This window comes from Brachionichthys hirsutus, chromosome 7 (assembly GCF_040956055.1).
Source record: "Brachionichthys hirsutus isolate HB-005 chromosome 7, CSIRO-AGI_Bhir_v1, whole genome shotgun sequence".
Lineage (NCBI taxonomy): Eukaryota > Metazoa > Chordata > Actinopteri > Lophiiformes > Brachionichthyidae > Brachionichthys > Brachionichthys hirsutus.
In genome coordinates, this window is record NC_090903.1 from 11,430,423 (window position 1) to 11,447,806 (window position 17,384).

The following is a 17,384-nucleotide window of genomic DNA, read 5'->3' on the forward strand; positions in this document are numbered from 1 at the left end:
TGGAAGCAACAGAATATTTGCGACGCTTCTCTGCTCATTTATCCAGATTGTTAACGGAACTCAGTCAAAGAGCAGCATCACCTTCTACAGCCTTCACCGCCTCATCTGACTTTGAGCAGTCCTGCATGGACGAGAATTCAGAGACATGTGGGCAACATTAGGACACAATGTGGATTCTGATGTGGATTCATGTTGTTCAGCGTTTTAATGCCACTCACCAGCCCAATCAATCCCGGGTCAGTTTCAGTCTGTTTCACGGTCACCTGGATCACAGAACTGGGACGCTTCCGAGCCAGCATCGACAATGCAACACTGTCAGGGACTGTGCTGCTCTTTCTGTGGGGAAGAGACAAGCGTTCAGGAGAAAAATAAATAAGGACAATAACATTTTGACACCTTGATGTATGGCTTAGAAAGAGTGGCTCTGAGGAAAAAACAGGAGGCGGAGCTAGAAGATGCTGAGGTTCTCCTTCGGAGTGACCAGGTTGGACAGGATTAGATACGAGACAATAAGAGGGACAGTGAAGGTTAAACGTTTTGGAGACAATGTCAGAGAGGACAGACTTTGATGGTTTGGACATGTCCAGAGGAGAGACGGGGACTATATCGGTAGAAGGATGCTGAGGATGGAACTGCCAGGGAACAGGGCTAGAGGACGACCCAGGAGAAGATACATGGACGTAGTGAGGGAGGACATGAGAGTGGCTGGTGTTGGGGAGGACGATGCAAAGGACAGGATGAAGTGGAGAAGGTTGATTTGCTATGGCGATCCCTGATGGGACAAGTCGAACGTCCAGCAGTAGAACAGAAGAAATGGAGAGTTTATGGATGTTGTGTTTAAAGTCATATGATTTACAGAAGCGCCACTAAAAATAATTTTGTCTGGACTTGCTGTTTCATCTCTCCACAAGCACTTCAAACATAATCCAAAAATGGATTAAAGAAAGAAAAATAGACACATTCAGACAGAAAAGGAGGAGACTAAAAGTAACAGCAGAAAAGAGGATGGCAAATATGGAAAGGCCATTATTATAAAGGGTAGATTGAAGCTGGAATAAAAACTATTTAATGTTAATATCTGAGTTGTGCCATTAAGGATTTTGCCCTTTGACCTTGATCTTGCAATGATTGCCCGGGCAGGAAAGAAACTCAAATCACAAGGGGCAAAGCTGCCAGTTTGTTGAGTTCCCTTCACACACATGCCCTAGAATGACCTTCATCACTTTCCTACAGATGACCAAACCTCTGAACAAGGACATTTCACCAACCTCAAATTAATTCCACTACAATACCACTAAAACAAGACTGTGTTCACCTGATGCTGGCAGGCAGGCAGGCGTCTGAGGCATTGCTTTTCTTCTCCGGAGCTTTGCTGAGGTCAGAGAGGCTGCTGCGGATCACCGCCTCACCCTCGTCAAACATCAGGTGCAGCCGATAGTTGGCTAGCTTGATGAGGATGAAGAAAATAGTGACGGAGGTGCAGTAGATGCTCAAAGCCATGGCGGTTGGGGGCAGGGCCTGCGGACAGGAGAAAAGGAGCCTCAGATATTCAGAGCATCTCCATTCCTAAAACGAGAGCAGGGTTTAATTTCATGCCTCGTGCTCTAACAGCCAATAAGATCGATTCTTCTTCTGTGTATGTACTAGATGAAATTCATGTATTAGTAAACCTTATGATCATGTTGTTCCTTACATATAATGGTGGATCATTTATTCAACCATAGATCAATTATACATTTTTCTAGTATATTCTTTATCTCTAGTGATGAAAAATAGGTCCTGCATTGATCTATCGGAACCCATTTGTTGTTTTTATCATTTTGTCTTCATCAAGGTTTCCTTCCTGATGCCAGTCTCTTTTAATCAGACATCACTGTATCACCCGTTATTGCCTTTATCTCTGCTGTAAAGCGCTATTTAGAATAATTTTTAATAAATACTACACAAATTAATACTTGTATTATTGATGTTATTAATCCATGTTGTCATTATTAACCTACAGAACAGTGCTAGAATCTCATTGTCCCTTAAAATGTGCTATTATCAGTCTCGCATGTGTCAGTTTATAACCATGAGATTTAATTTGTTGCTAAGTGGTAGAGATCGTAGCTATCACAGTCTCTCTTATACCCGAGGATAGATATAGCGTTGGGGCTGCCTGAACGCACAGATATAAGCAATCATCCCAAATGTACTGAGACTCAAGGACAGAAGTTTTACTCGCTCTATTACGATTAATTTGCCACATTTTGCTATTTCACTGTGTACGACAAGGTTTTTCATCTGTGACATATATATTCAATTGATATATGGCTACTTCCATGATGTTCCACAGTAAAGACTATAAATGCAGCCTTGCACTGCACCTGTATTCAAGAGCGTAAACATGAATCTGCCATGAGGAGCGGTCATGCGTTCATACATCCTGCGACAGTGCTGATTTACTAGGACTATTAGATTAGAGCAGGACACGCTTATCTGACAATTATTTAAAAAAAAAAAAACAGACGCCATGAGGACCTCATATCTCCGTTGCGGCCTTGAACGTACTAAGGGGGGGGGGGGGGGGGGGGTACTCACCAGATGGAGAGACATGGGCAACATGAGGAGAAACAGCCACAGATAAAGGTGGCAAGAGTTGTTGAATTTGTTCTGGTCCGGGTCGTGGTACCAGCCCCCGGTGAGGGATGCCCATACTCCCTGACGCAGGGTCTGCACGACGTGGGAGCCCATCCTCCGCTTGAATCCTCTCTGCACAGGCTGGCCGGATGCTGATGCTGATGATGATGCTGCCTCTGCTGCTAGGCTACACTGAAACGATTCTCTTCTCACTGCGCCTCCATGTTGAGGCGATGCGACGCAGCACGTCTCCCGAGCCCCCTGCTTCACACCCCATCGGCCGTTTTCCGTGTCCTCCTCTCATCGGACGTTTCCCATCCCAGTGTCGATGCCACCATTGCTGCTGCCGTGGTCCTCATCCCGTCCTTTTGGTTTCCGTCTCCTGCCTGCACAGATGCGCAACTCTGACCGCCTCCCCTCCCTCCTCTCCGCCCCCCTTCCTTCGTCTCTCCCACAGTCAGTATTTATCCGCGCACGAACAGGCGAAATCAATCATATAACGTGCATGAAACTATAGGGTTGGTTTTGATGCTTAGATGTAATGTAATGTGATTTTTGTTTTTTTACGTGTGCATATATATCTTAAACATAATAAGCGATATTATGTATATTCTTATTATTTGTAGCCCTATATGCCATATGTCTCAGGCTCCACATTTAGATTGTTATCATTATCTGATTGTAAATCCTTGTTCATTTGGCCTGGCACTGTGTAAACTCGTCTTCTATGAAGTCGAATTCCTTTGTATGCCGGCAAATCAGTAGTTGTAGTGGTGTAATCTCGCTAGTGCGTGTGCGTGTGCGTGCGTGTGTGCGTGCGTACGTGGTAGTATTCCCATAATTTCCCTGAATGCGCGCGCTCTCCACCACACGTTCCCACACGAAGCTCCCCCCCCCCATCCCCTCCTCTTGTAACGATCACGTGTCCTACAATCCGCCAATCAGAGAGCACCTCAGCCAGCTCGATTCTGTCGCTGCCGCTTTGGTCCATCTTAGTTTGGCGACGATTGAAATTGACCGATTTGTTTCTTCTTCTCAAGTTATAATGAAGGAATCGTTGCGGTAAACTCCAGGATGTTGGACGCGCTTTCTCCGCGTTGACTCGACGGTTGTTATTCGCGTCCCCGACGGGGGGGGGGGGGAAATCTTCAAAGCTGAGAGGGGGGAGAGAGCAACTTTTCAAACTCCCCGACTCCGTCGGAAGGCTGAACTATGCTAAGCTAACCCGGTAGCAGATGCAGCTGGAATTCCTGGTTAAATGTCCACACACGGAGCGAGTGAAGTTCGCTTTTGGGGGATTCGATGACTCTGTTCTATTTACCGACGATTCTCAAAGACAAGTTCGGTCGTCGAGACTCGCTTTCTTTCGCGTCACCCGGACGGATGGTGCAGGTGCGCCTTCCCCCGCAGCACCTGCGGACACTCGGGCTCGGGCTCCATCGGTAGATGGCTAACCTTTTAGCTAGCAGGCGTTAGCAGCTACCCGCTTAGTAAGTAATGTTTCTCTTAATTTGAGATTAATACACTACTTTGTGACTTTGACTTGGTATTGACTGTCAGCCCATGAGGCGGTGACACCAGTTAAAGTCATCGGCTAACCGTGTAGCATTGCCGGCTAGTTACCGACCGTCGTAGCGCTGAGCCGGAGTGGCGACGTGGATAACGTTACGTTCTCTAGCCCCACAGGACTTTGGACGTAGTTCCGTTCTGCGCAGGGGGGTGTGTGAGGGGGGGGGGGCATCTCAGTTCTGATACGGCTGGTCCACGTCCATGTGGACGTCATGACGTTTTTTAAAAAGTGTCTCTGTCCCGTTTTGAAGTTTTAATTTTGTTCTGAAAGCGCCGCACCCTATGGTGCCGCCACGGCGACCTGGAAATGAATGTCTCGCAGGCCGCTTTCCCAAACGGTGAAGGGCGGTCGGGCGGCACCGGGACCGACACCGGGACCGTGGATCATGCCTGGACGGATGCGCCTACGATTCGGGCCTCCTGGGCTCACTCTGCCCCGCTGTGCCCGACGCGGTCCCTCTGGACGGCCGCGTATGACTACGAGGCGAGCGGCGAGGACGAGCTCAGCCTCCGGCGAGGGGACGTGGTGGAAGTCCTGTCCAAGGACGCGGCGATTTCCGGGGACGAGGGTTGGTGGACCGGTAAAATCAACCACCGGGTCGGTATCTTCCCCTCCAATTATGTCACCTACGAGCCCGCTATTTACCGCCTGCCCGGTACAGGCGGGTCGGAGGGGGTACCGGAGCGAGTCCCGAGCTCGCCCGTCCGGATTCCCTTCAGTGAACTGGTGCTGGAGGAGATCATAGGCGTCGGTGGATTCGGGAAAGTTTACCGGGGAACGTGGAGAGATCAGGAGGTCGCAGTGAAAGCGGCTCGGCAAGACCCGGACGAGGATATTACCGCCACGGCCGGCGGTGTGAAGCAAGAGGCGAAGCTTTTCTCCATGCTGCAGCACCCCAACATCATTAAGCTGGAGGGGGTGTGTTTGGAGGAGCCCAACCTGTGCCTGGTGATGGAGTACGCCCGAGGCGGGACGCTGAACCGGGCGTTGGCCGGACGGCGCATCCCTCCGCACATTCTGGTCAACTGGGCCGTGCAGATCGCCCGCGGGATGCACTACCTGCACGAGGAGGCCGTGGTGCCCATCATCCACCGTGACCTGAAGTCCAGCAACAGTAAGCTTGTGGTCTGTTTGTGTTTGTTTGTTGTTTTTTCAATCGAGCTTTTTGAGGACCATTTTGGAACCATCTACCTTTTGCACCTGCAGCAGCCGGTATTTTATTTTTTTATTCCCGTCTGGTCACCGTTCAGGTCTGCTAGATAAACTGGTCATCACGCATATAACTTTTCCTATTTCTAGAATCCGCGTAATAGTGATAAGAATGTATTTTATCTATTGCAGAATTTTAATGGTACCCCAAAAACGCACAAACTCTTTAAACAGGACATTATTCTGAAAGGACTAGGTTGTTGTTGTTTTTTTTAGTGTGCTGTAGTTACAGTATTCTTAATGATAGATTTGAGAATACTGTTTTATATTACTGACACGTGGACCTCATACGTATTTGTTAGGATGTTGAGTAGGAATTATTTTTGATAAAGTCTACATTGTAGTTTCTTTGAACGTAGAAGTCACTCATTTAAAGACAACACTGGTCCGGTCCAATCCTTTACTTAGGATGGATTTAAAGAAGTGTGAATGGTCTGTGGGAGTATTAAGTGGTGGTGGTGGGGGGTGGGGGTAGTATCGAGAGGATGTGCGATAAAGTCAGAGTTTGCTCAGCTGGGATGGCCACTTGTCCCCTCATCCCTTAAAACACACATACCGTCCCAGGCTGAAATGCTGTTCAAATAAAGTCAGTGATTTCACCAAACATAACCAGACACACTGGGTCCACATTGTCGGGCCATGTGCTTGATCAACCAGAGATAATGCCACAGGTCACGGGACAAAAAGAAGTCAGACAGCGAACTTATCCACGTTGTAACAACAGAGGAAGTAGTTTATTTCGGTCTCTGTAATGCTGGACCTGTAAGGACTACCAGAAGGAATGTTCTGCAGCAGCCGTGCTAATTCCTCTGTGGATTGATCATCGACAATAGGCTGGGAAACTAGTTTTCCAAGACTAAATGATGAATGGATAGTACTTGATGAGAAAACTAGTCCTGAGTCTTCTACCCACTTCAGCTCTGCTGTGTCTGTGGGTGAAATGAGACGCCACACATTATTTACCCCTTTGTGACCAGAAACTCTAATCACACCAGGACCATATGGGGATTAGGTCTGCCATACCATATCGCCAGCTGTTAAAGGGAATGTGTGACTGTGAAGACGAAGCATGTGCGGATGTGTTTCTGTAGGTGCATACATACGTGCATGTCAAACACTCAATTGTCAACTTCTCATTTCGTTTATATGTTGGAAACGCGGGCTGCATTCGTGGTTAGCGTTTTATTCAGCAAGCTGCGGGAGATGCTGCATTTAACTCCTCCATCTTCACTCAACTACTCAGCCTGCCATTTTTCAGCGTCCAGTGTACACATGCTCCGCACTGGCACACATGCAGCTATTTGGTCAGTGGTTATCCTGTAAACTAATATGTTGGAAGTCAGCAAGATTGGTTCAATCTCTTTTGTGTTTTTCAACCTAATCTGTAAAATCCCAGCCTGCCGGGAGGAATGTTGCTAATGAGGGATAAAAGCTTAACATACGTTTGCACAATGGACTGGTCAAGCAGCGGTTGCTAGGCTACTGTGGACAGAAGAATGGCGAGGACTCGGAGGGTCTCAAAGCCCTCGTTTTGTTTTGTTCCGTTCATATTTAATCTCCGAGAGAGCAGCGGTACTCTTTTATTGCCTCAAACTGAGGGGGTTTCCCTTCTTACGTCGTTATTTTTCTCCTTACGTACCTCCCCCCCCCCCCCCCCCCCCCTATTCCATTCTGCTCCTGTTTTCTTATTATTATTATTTAGTCATGTCTACCATTTGGATGCAACAGTTGGCTTAAACTTGAAAAGCTAATACTGGAATTATTTTTTATCTTTTTGTTTATATATTATTTTAGAATAATAATAATAAATAGACTTCCTAAACCTATAAAAAATAAATACTTTATCCTTTTATAATCGTGGTATTATAAAATAGTCCAGTTGCATGTCTGTAGGTTCTCAGTCATTCAGTTCATGGTAAGTCATGAAGAGCAAAAAATGGAATAAACTGTACTTGTTTGTTGTTTTCCTTCCATCTTCCGCTCGCAGCTTTGAAAGCTTTACCTCAACAAGGAGTGGTACTCTTCATGAAGTAGTAGATAAGGGCGAGAAATCTCACTGAAACCTGGCCCTGAGCCATCATGCATAACCCATGTTCTGTATGCCAGGTATGCATGTGTGTGTGTGTGTGTGTGTGTGTGCTCGAGCGTCACTGAAACGAATGGAACTCTGTTTGGAGTGTGCACAACAGCATTCTCCTATTAGTTGTAAGCTGCTGTTGGACTTCCTCACACTTCTGTCTGTCATCTTTCCTCTTCCTCCCTCTTTCCCTCTTCTGACCCATCATCTCTTTGAACCACTGGCACTTTTTCAATCTGAAAGTAAATGATTCTTTTATGGCAATGAGTACAGATATGTGTTCAGAAAATAGGGTTGATGTGGTTAAGAGAACCCTTTTCTAATTTTTTATGCTATTTCAAATGGAAGAAATGAAATTCCTGATTTAAAAAAAAAAAAAAAAAAAAAAAAAAAGTTTTAAAATGTAGACAAGGTGTTTCAGGAAAACGTTTCTCAAGCTTCCTACAATTGTCCCGAGTGACAGAGACGGTTACGGCCTGTCTTTCCTCTGAGAAAAGAATGGGCAGAGGAGAGAGAGGAGGAGTGGAGATGCTTTCACTCTGTTTTTTTTATGACCTCTCCCTGACTACACCGATTGTTGCAGGGCAGGGTGAAAAGGAAAATGGCCCACAGCTGAGAAGAGCTGCCCTCCGAATCCGTCAGTGCCCTTTGGAACTCCAAAGGCGCACGAGCTCAAACGGACACAAACTATGGGAGGAAGAGGAAACATTGAGAGCAAGTAACCCGGAGAGATGTGACCATGATAGGTGGATTTAACCAGCTATTAGCCCTGATCCATTTTCCATCAGACAGAATGCCGGGGGGGGAAATCTCATTTCAACGGGGAGAGGCGGGCCCGTCGGGGAATGTTTAGCGCCGTGTTTGTGCTTAGTACAGGAAGTCCTGCTCTCATGCGTAGTCTGTTGGCACAGTTATGAAAATACTGCCATGTCAAGTTAGGAGCAGGACTTTTACAGGCTTGTGCAAACAATGGGCGGCTGCGGCGGTTAGCGTAAAGTTTGCAGCTTCATGAAGAACTGTTGCTGGTTGAAGTGAAATTAGAAGATTTATTTTTTTCTTTTTGTGTATAAGTTTGGGATTTGATGTTGCTCCTCTTTGAGTATTGGATACTCGAATGATTACTTGTGCCAGTAATAATTCTTCTTAAAACCACGGTTGTAGAATATTACTGAAATACAGACGCTGAAGGGCGCTTCGACTTGCTTTATCTTGTTACTGAAATTGATCACAATGGGTAGAAGCGTGGGACCTGCTTTGAAGGCGGCAGCTCTACTTCTGTGCACCGTGAAAAATGGGTCTGCCTGAAGGGTCCGCTGATGGAAAAGGGATTTAATGGGGTTGGACAGAGGGTGGGGTCTGCCTGGGAGGCACATCCATCTCCAATTGCGTTGCACTGTTGTCGGCTTCGAAACATTTTCTTTTCAAAAGATTGAGGAAAGTATAGACTCTGAGAAAGCAGAAAATGCAAGGAAAACAACGCTTTGTTTGCAAAGCGTCGACAGACGTTCATGATGCTGTTGGAATGTCCTCAGAGCACCAGCTGTTACAAACTCGGGAGGAAGGAGCTCAGAAAAAAAAAAAAAGGAAGGAGCTGACATCATGAAAACACCTTCGCTTAGATGACGCTCAGACTTTCATATTATTAGCTGCTGTTAGACTCAATCAACTTGGCGGTCTGATGTTCAAAGGTGCTTTTTGTAGTGTAATGTCATCATGGGGGCAGGGGCTGCGTCTTTTATCCAAAATTCCTCGAGGGCTGACACAGAAGTAGCATAGAGTTACAAAGAAAGTATTTGGCATGATATACTATAGGCCAATCAGTGCAGGCAGGTCTATCCCCAAACCTCTGCTGCGCTGGGTTGTGTAACTAACCCGCCAAAAGTCATTATTTAAGTCCACAGAGCCTGCTGGGAGGAATCTGTGGAATCACTGAGAGAAGACGGGACGTAGGAGCACGATCACTGGTCTAGTGTAACCTGTTTGTAATGGAATTCCTATTGTTGCAGCCTTGCTAGAGGATCGCCTCTGTGCCCTGGGCTAGTAAGGGCACCAAACCCAGATAACAGAAGATCCAAAGTGAATGAGGGGGGGGGGGGGGTTGAGATGAATTTGCCTGTTAAATAGCTGACTTTGATTAGTCCCAAGGCCTTTGGATTGCTGGCCGCACTGTTCTGAAATTCCCCAGTTCCTCCTCACCACTCTTGAAACATTTTGTTAGCTGGGTCACACGCGGTTACAGAACAGACGCTGGACAAGTTTCACTTTGTACCGCTGTAGATGAACAAATCCAAGGTCGGCGAGCGGTAACGCAGCGTGTGGCCCATATACACACTCGGGTTTTCCAATCCTGGCTGTGAAGTGGGTTTAAAGTGTGTGTGTGTGTGTGTGCGTGTGTGTGGTGACATTGTGCACGATCCACAGATGGGACGTGTTGACACTCACCTGCAGTGGTGCATGGACGGCACGTAAATAATGGAAAGGGACAGTCCGTAATGTGAGGAGTCTTTGGCAGAGGCTAAAACAAATGTTTGAAATTAATCCTGAAAGGATCAAAGACTTCTTGGTAACTTATATTTGCAGCGGCGTATCGGCACACAAGGTACTAATATTCTTGAAGAAAGGGAACGCAAGAAAGATGTGACTACTCCCTCGTAGTACTTGGTCCTTGGCACGTTCCCAAAGGGGCTCGCCGGCAGCGTGGAAATCCACGCCACGGTTAGTGGAGGAGGTGAAGACGTTTCTGCATTTGGTGGCGCGGCGTCCGTGTGCATCAAGTTGGAAATTATTTCACAGCATGTTTGTGGGGCATCGCTATGGCGACCAGCTACACCAACCGGGTCATGCAGCTGTGGCGTAAACGAGGCCGCACTGGCAGAAACACAAGATGGGCCGAGGAGGCGCCAGGCGAGCTGTGGCTCACCAATAAATAATAGTCATGATTTAAAAGGAGCGGATAATTTAGAACGGCGATGCAGTGGAGATAAAAACCCAGAACATTTGGTCTCAAAATGTAATATAACATGTTGGCCGGGGTAGGCTGCGGCTCCCCGTGATAAGGATAAGCAGTAAAGACAATAAACTCAGAATGATATGGCATGAAGTTCACTGTCTGTTTATAAAACTGATCTTAAAATGTTCAACTCGGCATGAGACGTTGGTCCCGCTTCATTTGTGCTTTATATAAACGGCTTTTGGTGTTATTTTATTGTCCCTCTTGTGTACAGAACTGTAGTTCAGCTTTCTGTTTAAAGTGCTTTCTGAATAGAGCTGAGCTGAGAAAATTACTGTTTGCTGCTCAAATGCAGTCCAGCCCTGTTCCAAACTGTACTTGGCTACACTAATCACTGATACTGTTACTCTGACATACCGGTACGTGAATTACTGTTTTCACTTTCTCCATCTTCCTTCTTTCCGTTCCCTCGATCGTTCTTTGGATGATAATCTCTTCGCCTCGCGTGTCTTCCCTGTCGCCTTCTGCTTTTCAGTTTTATTACTTGAAACGATTGAAAATGACGACATCGGGAGGAAGACCCTGAAGATCACCGATTTCGGCCTGGCCAGGGAGTGGCACAAAACTACAAAAATGTCAGCTGCAGGCACATATTCCTGGATGGCCCCCGAGGTCATCAAGTCATCTCTCTTCTCCAAAGGCAGTGACGTCTGGGGGTATAAAATATATATATATATATGATTAAAAGATCTGCTCCTGATCATGTGTCTGACGTCCTCCTTTAATTCCTCCTCCTTTGCTCCAGCTATGGCGTCTTGCTGTGGGAGCTGCTGACGGGGGAGGTGCCGTACCGTGGGATTGATGGCCTGGCTGTTGCTTACGGCGTGGCAGTCAACAAGTTAACTCTACCCATCCCCTCCACTTGCCCCGAGCCCTTTGCCAAGCTCATGGAAGGTAAATCGACAGCGGTAGGGTGTTTGTGAGCAGGCGGCACCATTGTTGCTGCCGAAGACGAATAGAAACGCAACAATGAATGCGATGTAGAAGAAGGCGGGCGTCTTCTGCATCATCGCATTGAATTGATGTGTCCAGAGTGCTGGGACCAGGACCCCCATGTGCGTCCCTCCTTCTCCTGCATCCTGGAGCAGCTGTCCGCCATCGAGGAGGCGGTGATGGCCACCATGCCCCAGGACTCCTTCCACAGCATGCAGGACGACTGGCGCGTGGAGATCCAGGAGATGTTTGATGAGCTCAGGACCAAAGAGAAGGTACGGCAGAGCGGCGCAGAAGCCTGACGTACGGCGTGAGGAACACACCGCCTGTCAATTGTGTATATTTGCCTTTGGGGTTTGTTTGAGCGATAATGAATCTTCAGTCATTTATTATGGACAATCTGATCGTCTCCAACTCGCTGTCGGTTAAAAGAATGAAACCCCCCCGGTGTGTTTCTTTCTATATCTATTTCTGCCGGCTTCTTCCAGGAGCTGCGCTCCAGAGAGGAGGAGCTGACGCGGGCCGCCCTCCAACAGAAGTCTCAGGAGGAGCTGCTGAAGCGTCGGGAGCAGCAGCTGGCGGAGCGGGAGATCAACGTGCTGGAGAGGGAGCTCAACATCCTCATCTTCCAGCTCAACAAAGACAAGCCCAACGTGAAGAAGAGGAAAGGCAAATTCAAGCGTTCCCGCCTTAAACTGAAGGATGGAAACCGCATCAGCCTGCCGTCAGGTGAGCGAACGGAGTCCTGTCCGCGGTCTCATCAGCGCGTCGACTCTGAGGAATTGTGTGATCCAACGTTCTTTTTGACTGTCTGTTAAACGTTTACATAAAGTTGTGGAAAGTTTTTAAATACTTGTACGTCCTGGGTCGGTTTGCTTGTGCTAGCAGTTGTGATGAAAGTGTTTCCCATGCGTGTGAACATGCTGCAGACTTCCAGCATAAGATCACGGTGCAGGCGTCGCCGTCCATGGACAAGAGGCGGAGCCTCCACAGCACCAGCTCTTCCCCCCCCAGCAGTCCCACGCTCATCCCCCGACTACGAGCCATTCAGCGTAAGTTCAGACGGAGAAAAACTGCGATAAAGAAATCACTCCGGCCCAGCTGAAACCATTTCCTCTCGAGCGTGGGTCACAATTCTGTACAGCGGTTTAAGAATGTCCATTGTGACTTTGAGATCAAAGTGGAACCTCCGTTTAAAGAGAATCAGTTGAGGCCAGCAGGAAAACCGTCATTAAGGTAGACGATGGAACCCGTTAATGGATCCCCGCGTTCGGTATAGTTTGAAACGACACTTTCCTACCACATAACACCGTTGAAGTTAAGTTTATGTATCGATCCACAATTAACAAATTGGAAATTTTCCCCAGAGGGTGAAGTTAAGGCAGATGAACTCGTGTTTATTTGAATAAGTGCTGATGCTGCAGAAACCCACGCGCTCCTGCCTGTCAGCGATAACGTGTCGTTTCCCCTCCTCAGTGACTTCCCGTGTGCAGAGACGCACTTTGCATGTTTACGAACAGGAGGTCGATCTGACCAATGAGCTCGATGCAAACTGTGGGCTAAGAGGCAAAGGCAAGCACCTTGTCTACCGGCGTAACGTAACGCTAACGGCAGCGCTGCACGTAATGTTTGGCTAACTTTGACGTTGGTGTTTGGGGCAGTGCGTCCTCTTTAATCTGGAAACAAGTGACCACAGTGAGGAGGACGCCACAGATTCGGGCCAGTCCGCCGTTTTTCTGTTTGTATTTTTCGCCATCCATTGAATATTCGACTCCTGTGAAAACTTTCTGGGGTTGCTGTTGATTAGATTTTTTCTGTTGCGTGGGATTCTGGCCCGAGCCTGTTGCCATGACATCTGGGGTGGACTGTACCTTCCTGGTGATTAGCACACACTTCTGACTAGCTCTTATAACAAAATTAATATACATCACGGTGACATTTTGTGCTCTAAAAAAAGGGTTGAATTATCACTAATATTCTCGGGGCGAGGGGAACGTCGGTCCAACGTCGGTTGTGCGGTTTTTTACTCTCCACCCAGGCTTGCTGCAGTCGTTTGATTCGACAGTAAAACCGATGGTCTTTGTGTCATCAGTGACTCAAGATGAGAGCAACCGTACCTGGGGCCGCAGCGCCCTCTTCAGGCCGGAGGAGTTTGATGACGTGAAAAAAGGAATCAAAAAGAAAGGACGGACCTGGGGCCCCAGTTCAGCGCAGAGCAAAGAGAGGCCTGCTGCTGCAGAGAGGTAGAGTTTAAAACAAATCACACTGTGGATGACGAAACGAATAACAACCTGTGTTTGTTTCCCCTCATTTGCCAAGCACTGGTCCTGGCCTAAACCTAAACCTAAATCAAAGCCGAGCCTTAAATGCCCTCTGGTGTTTGCTGTGGTCCTCAGAGTGCGTCCTCTGTCAGACGGCAGTAGCCCCTGGTCCACCAGCCTGGAAAAGTCCCAGAAGTCTGTCCCTCTTGCTGCCCTGTTTGCTGAACAAGGTGGGCTGATGATGATGAATATATTTATTAGATAGATTGTTAGAGCAGTACAAGTACTGCTGATATCCATAGCGATCATGTATGAATTTAAATGTGAATTTCTTATTTTAAAAGTCACTGTTATCATCAACGCTAAATGGAATTGGATTTCCCTCTGGGATGGATCCTGATGTCATTTACGTGTCGTTTAGGCATTGATGCTTGTTTGTTGAACGGCCCGGCAGGTTGTTGTTTCTATTATCGCACTTCTTCTTCTGTGGTTTCAGCGGGGGCCGGTAAAGACGAGGGACTCTCGCCAGAATGCGACGGCAGCTCCAAGCCAAAGCAGCTCAAGTTCCCCAACCAGGTGTACATCGATCTACCTCTGTGGCGGGACGAGCAGCTACCTCAGAGCCCCGGCGGGCACTGTGGGCCGGCAGACGCGGGGGGTCAGGGAGGCCCACAAGAGACCGCGGACGACCCCTACACCACCACGTCCACCTCGTCCGCCTCCACCACGCCGCAGCTCACCCCCACCAACAGCCTGAAGCGAACGGCGGCTCGCCGGAAGACTGACTCGGCCTTGTACGGCTGCGGAGCGCTGCTGGTGTCGGTCGCGCTCGGTTACGACATCAGGGAGGCGCTCAAAAACTCTGCGCCGGGGGAAGATTACGAGCCCCCGCGCGACGAGAAGGAGAAGAAGAAGAAGGAGGGCCTGTTTCAGCGCGCGACCCGGTTCCGCCGCAGCACGTCGCCGCCAAGCGGCCGCTCCCGCAGAGATGAGGTGATGTCGAACCAGACCGCCGCCCAACCGGTCAATCTCATCTCCATGTCGGCCATCATGGAATGCAACTCCACCAAGAGTCTCTTGCCGTCTGAGGGGGCGGTACTGGAGGTCAGTCCCGGGAAGGTTGACCCGGTGGCTGCCGGTCCTCACGCAGACCCCCCCAAGCCCGGCCCAGCAGCTCCCACGGACGGCCAGTGTAGCGGGGCTGCTGCTAACAAACCGACACCAGAGCAGGACAAGCAGAATACAGGAACACGCTTACGCAGAAAGAAATACACCCACCACAATAGTAAGTACATTATCCAATGAGGGGGGGGGGCATAAACAAGTACCCATGCCTCTAAAACATCCGTCTGCTCTGTTTCCAGGCAACGGCCTGCCCGCTCTGCCTCCTCCAGCCACACCGAAGAAACAGGACAAGGAGCAGGACGGCGTGTCTGAGAAGCCCCCGGGCGGGGGCCCCTGCTCCAGACCACGCCCCGCGTCCTTCAGGGCCAAACCCCACGCCTGGGCCCTGCTGCGAGGACGCAACAAGAGCTACTCCCTGGGCCACCACTCCGGAGAGAAGACGGCACAAAGCCTGAAGGTGGCGCTGTCCCCGGAGGCGGGGACGGGCTGCTCCCTGCTGGACATGGACACAGAGGGACAGAAGCGAGACTGCACCGTCCCGCTCTGCCGCATCCAGAGCTCTCCGGGCCGGACCGCCGTCTTCGAGCTGGAGAAAGAGTTCCTCTCCTGAACGGGGATCTGCTGGTCAAAGTTCATTTCACCCCAAGCGAGTGTTCCAGAAACGCGCAGACAGAAGTTGTCTTCGGCCTAAAACTCCAGGAGGGTTTCCAACCATGCTGCCTGTTCTGCTTTCTTATTTTTTAAGTTCTATTAGTTCTAGAACAGTGTCAGTGTTCTAGAGCGCGACTGAAGACTTCTGTCAGAGGCGTTCTCATCTCGGTTAGAGAACAAGCTGCCGTTCTGAGGCCTTAGAACGTGAGTGCCCCCCCCCCTCCCCCCGGTCCCTCGGTGCTCATCTCTCTCTCTCTCTCTCTCTCCATCACCCTCTTCCCCTCTCGTTCTGTCGCTGCAGCTAAACGTTGACCGCTGCTGCAGATTTTTCAACACGATACCCTCACCTTTTTATTTATATATATATTTTTATAGGTAATTTAATATGAAGAGACTTGACCTCACCGTAGCAACCAGCAGGACGTACATTCCGTGTCCGTTTCAAAATGATGTGTTCATGCTTTTAGGTTGTTTTGTTATTTCTTTTATATTGACTTGAGAATCATGCACGTACCCATAAAATGTTGAACAAAGTAACTGTACCTTGTATGTAAATGTCTTTATCAGCCTGTTTTGTATTATATATGTGCTGTTTTATGAGTGTTTGAAGAGTCAACGGCTGCTGCAGCACCGATTGTTTTCCTGTAGCAGGGATGAAAGTGTCTCCTCGTTGCCCTGGAGGTTTTAGACGTGCAGGTAGAAAAACACTGAAAGTCCTACAAAGCAAACGTGTAACCTTTTCACTGCAAAGTTGGATCAAATTTCTAATGTGTTGCTAATATGGAATTTTCTAATAGTATTTATAGGAGTGTTTTTATGTTATATTTTTAGATAAATTCAACACACTGTAGCAGATTCATGTTCAAAGCCTGCCCCGTATGAGTGATGTTACACTCTGATCCCTCCAGACGCATCCGGTTCACTGGAGCTGGAATTACAGATTGAAGCTGTGGGCGGATCACGAGACACAGCCATCTGGAAGTTAATTTTAAGACGCCGTTGTTTAAATTTTGTTCTAAAAAATTGACATTCCCTGCTGTGTAAACTAGACAAACCCGTAACAGCTGAAGTTTCTAGAAGACTCATTTTTATTGAGTTCTGTAATTTATGCAAACGGATAATTTCTTAGCTCAACTATTCCACGCCGCTTCTCGGATTGAACCTACGAGGGTATTGCCATCACACCGTGTTACATTCAATTGGTTTGACGTTTAGTTTAGTCACTTTTTTATTTTACTTGTACTTGTGAATTGGTTTCCCTTGTTGCCAAATGTCTTGTGAATGAATCTGTCAAGGACGGCGCAGACAGAATTCACCCGGCATCATACTGCCCCGTAAGATTAACAGCGATCAATTATCCTAATTTAATTAACGGGACGTATGAGGGAGTGTCTCTACTTAAATACCCCTCCCCAGTATGGAATGCATCCACCCATTTGTAACCATCGATTGATCGTTCCCAGGTGGTGTAAATATGGATTCCTGATTTGTGTAATTGCTGGTATTTTATATGGATATCAAGTACGACCGTTGACTGTTAACGCTGTAAAGCCTTAAATATCGAAGCCCTCACAGGGGCGGGTTACGAGCCCAGGTACCAGTGGGTGGACCGTTCTGAGTTTAGGCTGCTGCACCGGTGCCGAGCGGTCCGCTGTGGGAGAACGCCGTTGGACACAAACCTTCCTGGACACGGTGAATTCTTCTGGCTGAGGGACCAGATTCAGCTCTGCCTTCTCTACGGCCGCCGCCGCCTTCAGGAGCGAAGCCCGTAAATGAACTAGCTGCTAGTGAAGAGTTCTCGCCAAGAAAACTCTGAACGACCTCAGAGACGCAGTGAAGATCCGTTTCTGAACGTTGCGCGAAAACGAGACTCGAGCGCAACGCTTCCGTTGAATTTACTGATCTGCCACCATGAACGCGTCGGATTTA

The 17,384-nt window shown here is 48.2% G+C and overlaps 1 protein-coding gene across 1 annotated transcript; it reads left to right on the forward strand.

Annotated features, from left to right (window-relative positions):
- The first annotated feature begins 4,495 nt into the window (after positions 1-4,495).
- map3k21 (mitogen-activated protein kinase kinase kinase 21) lies at positions 4,496-15,414 on the forward strand. The gene is made up of 11 exons (XM_068741225.1): positions 4,496-5,303; positions 10,961-11,141; positions 11,231-11,379; positions 11,518-11,693; positions 11,907-12,147; positions 12,348-12,470; positions 12,895-12,990; positions 13,511-13,661; positions 13,815-13,909; positions 14,176-14,964; positions 15,044-15,414. The coding sequence occupies exons 1-11, from the start codon at positions 4,496-4,498 to the stop codon at positions 15,412-15,414; spliced, it is 3,180 nt and encodes a 1,059-aa protein (XP_068597326.1).
- Positions 15,415-17,384: the final 1,970 nt, after the last annotated feature.

Bases quoted from the DNA above. Each gene is read 5' to 3' on its own strand.
- map3k21 (XM_068741225.1), top strand. From the start codon at position 4,496: ATGAATGTCTCGCAGGCCGCTTTCCCAAACGGTGAAGGGCGGTCGGGC. The intron at 11,694-11,906 runs GTACGGCAGAGC...GGCTTCTTCCAG, and splicing joins AGCTCAGGACCAAAGAGAAG to GAGCTGCGCTCCAGAGAGGA. The intron at 13,662-13,814 runs GTAGAGTTTAAA...TGTGGTCCTCAG, and splicing joins AGGCCTGCTGCTGCAGAGAG to AGTGCGTCCTCTGTCAGACG.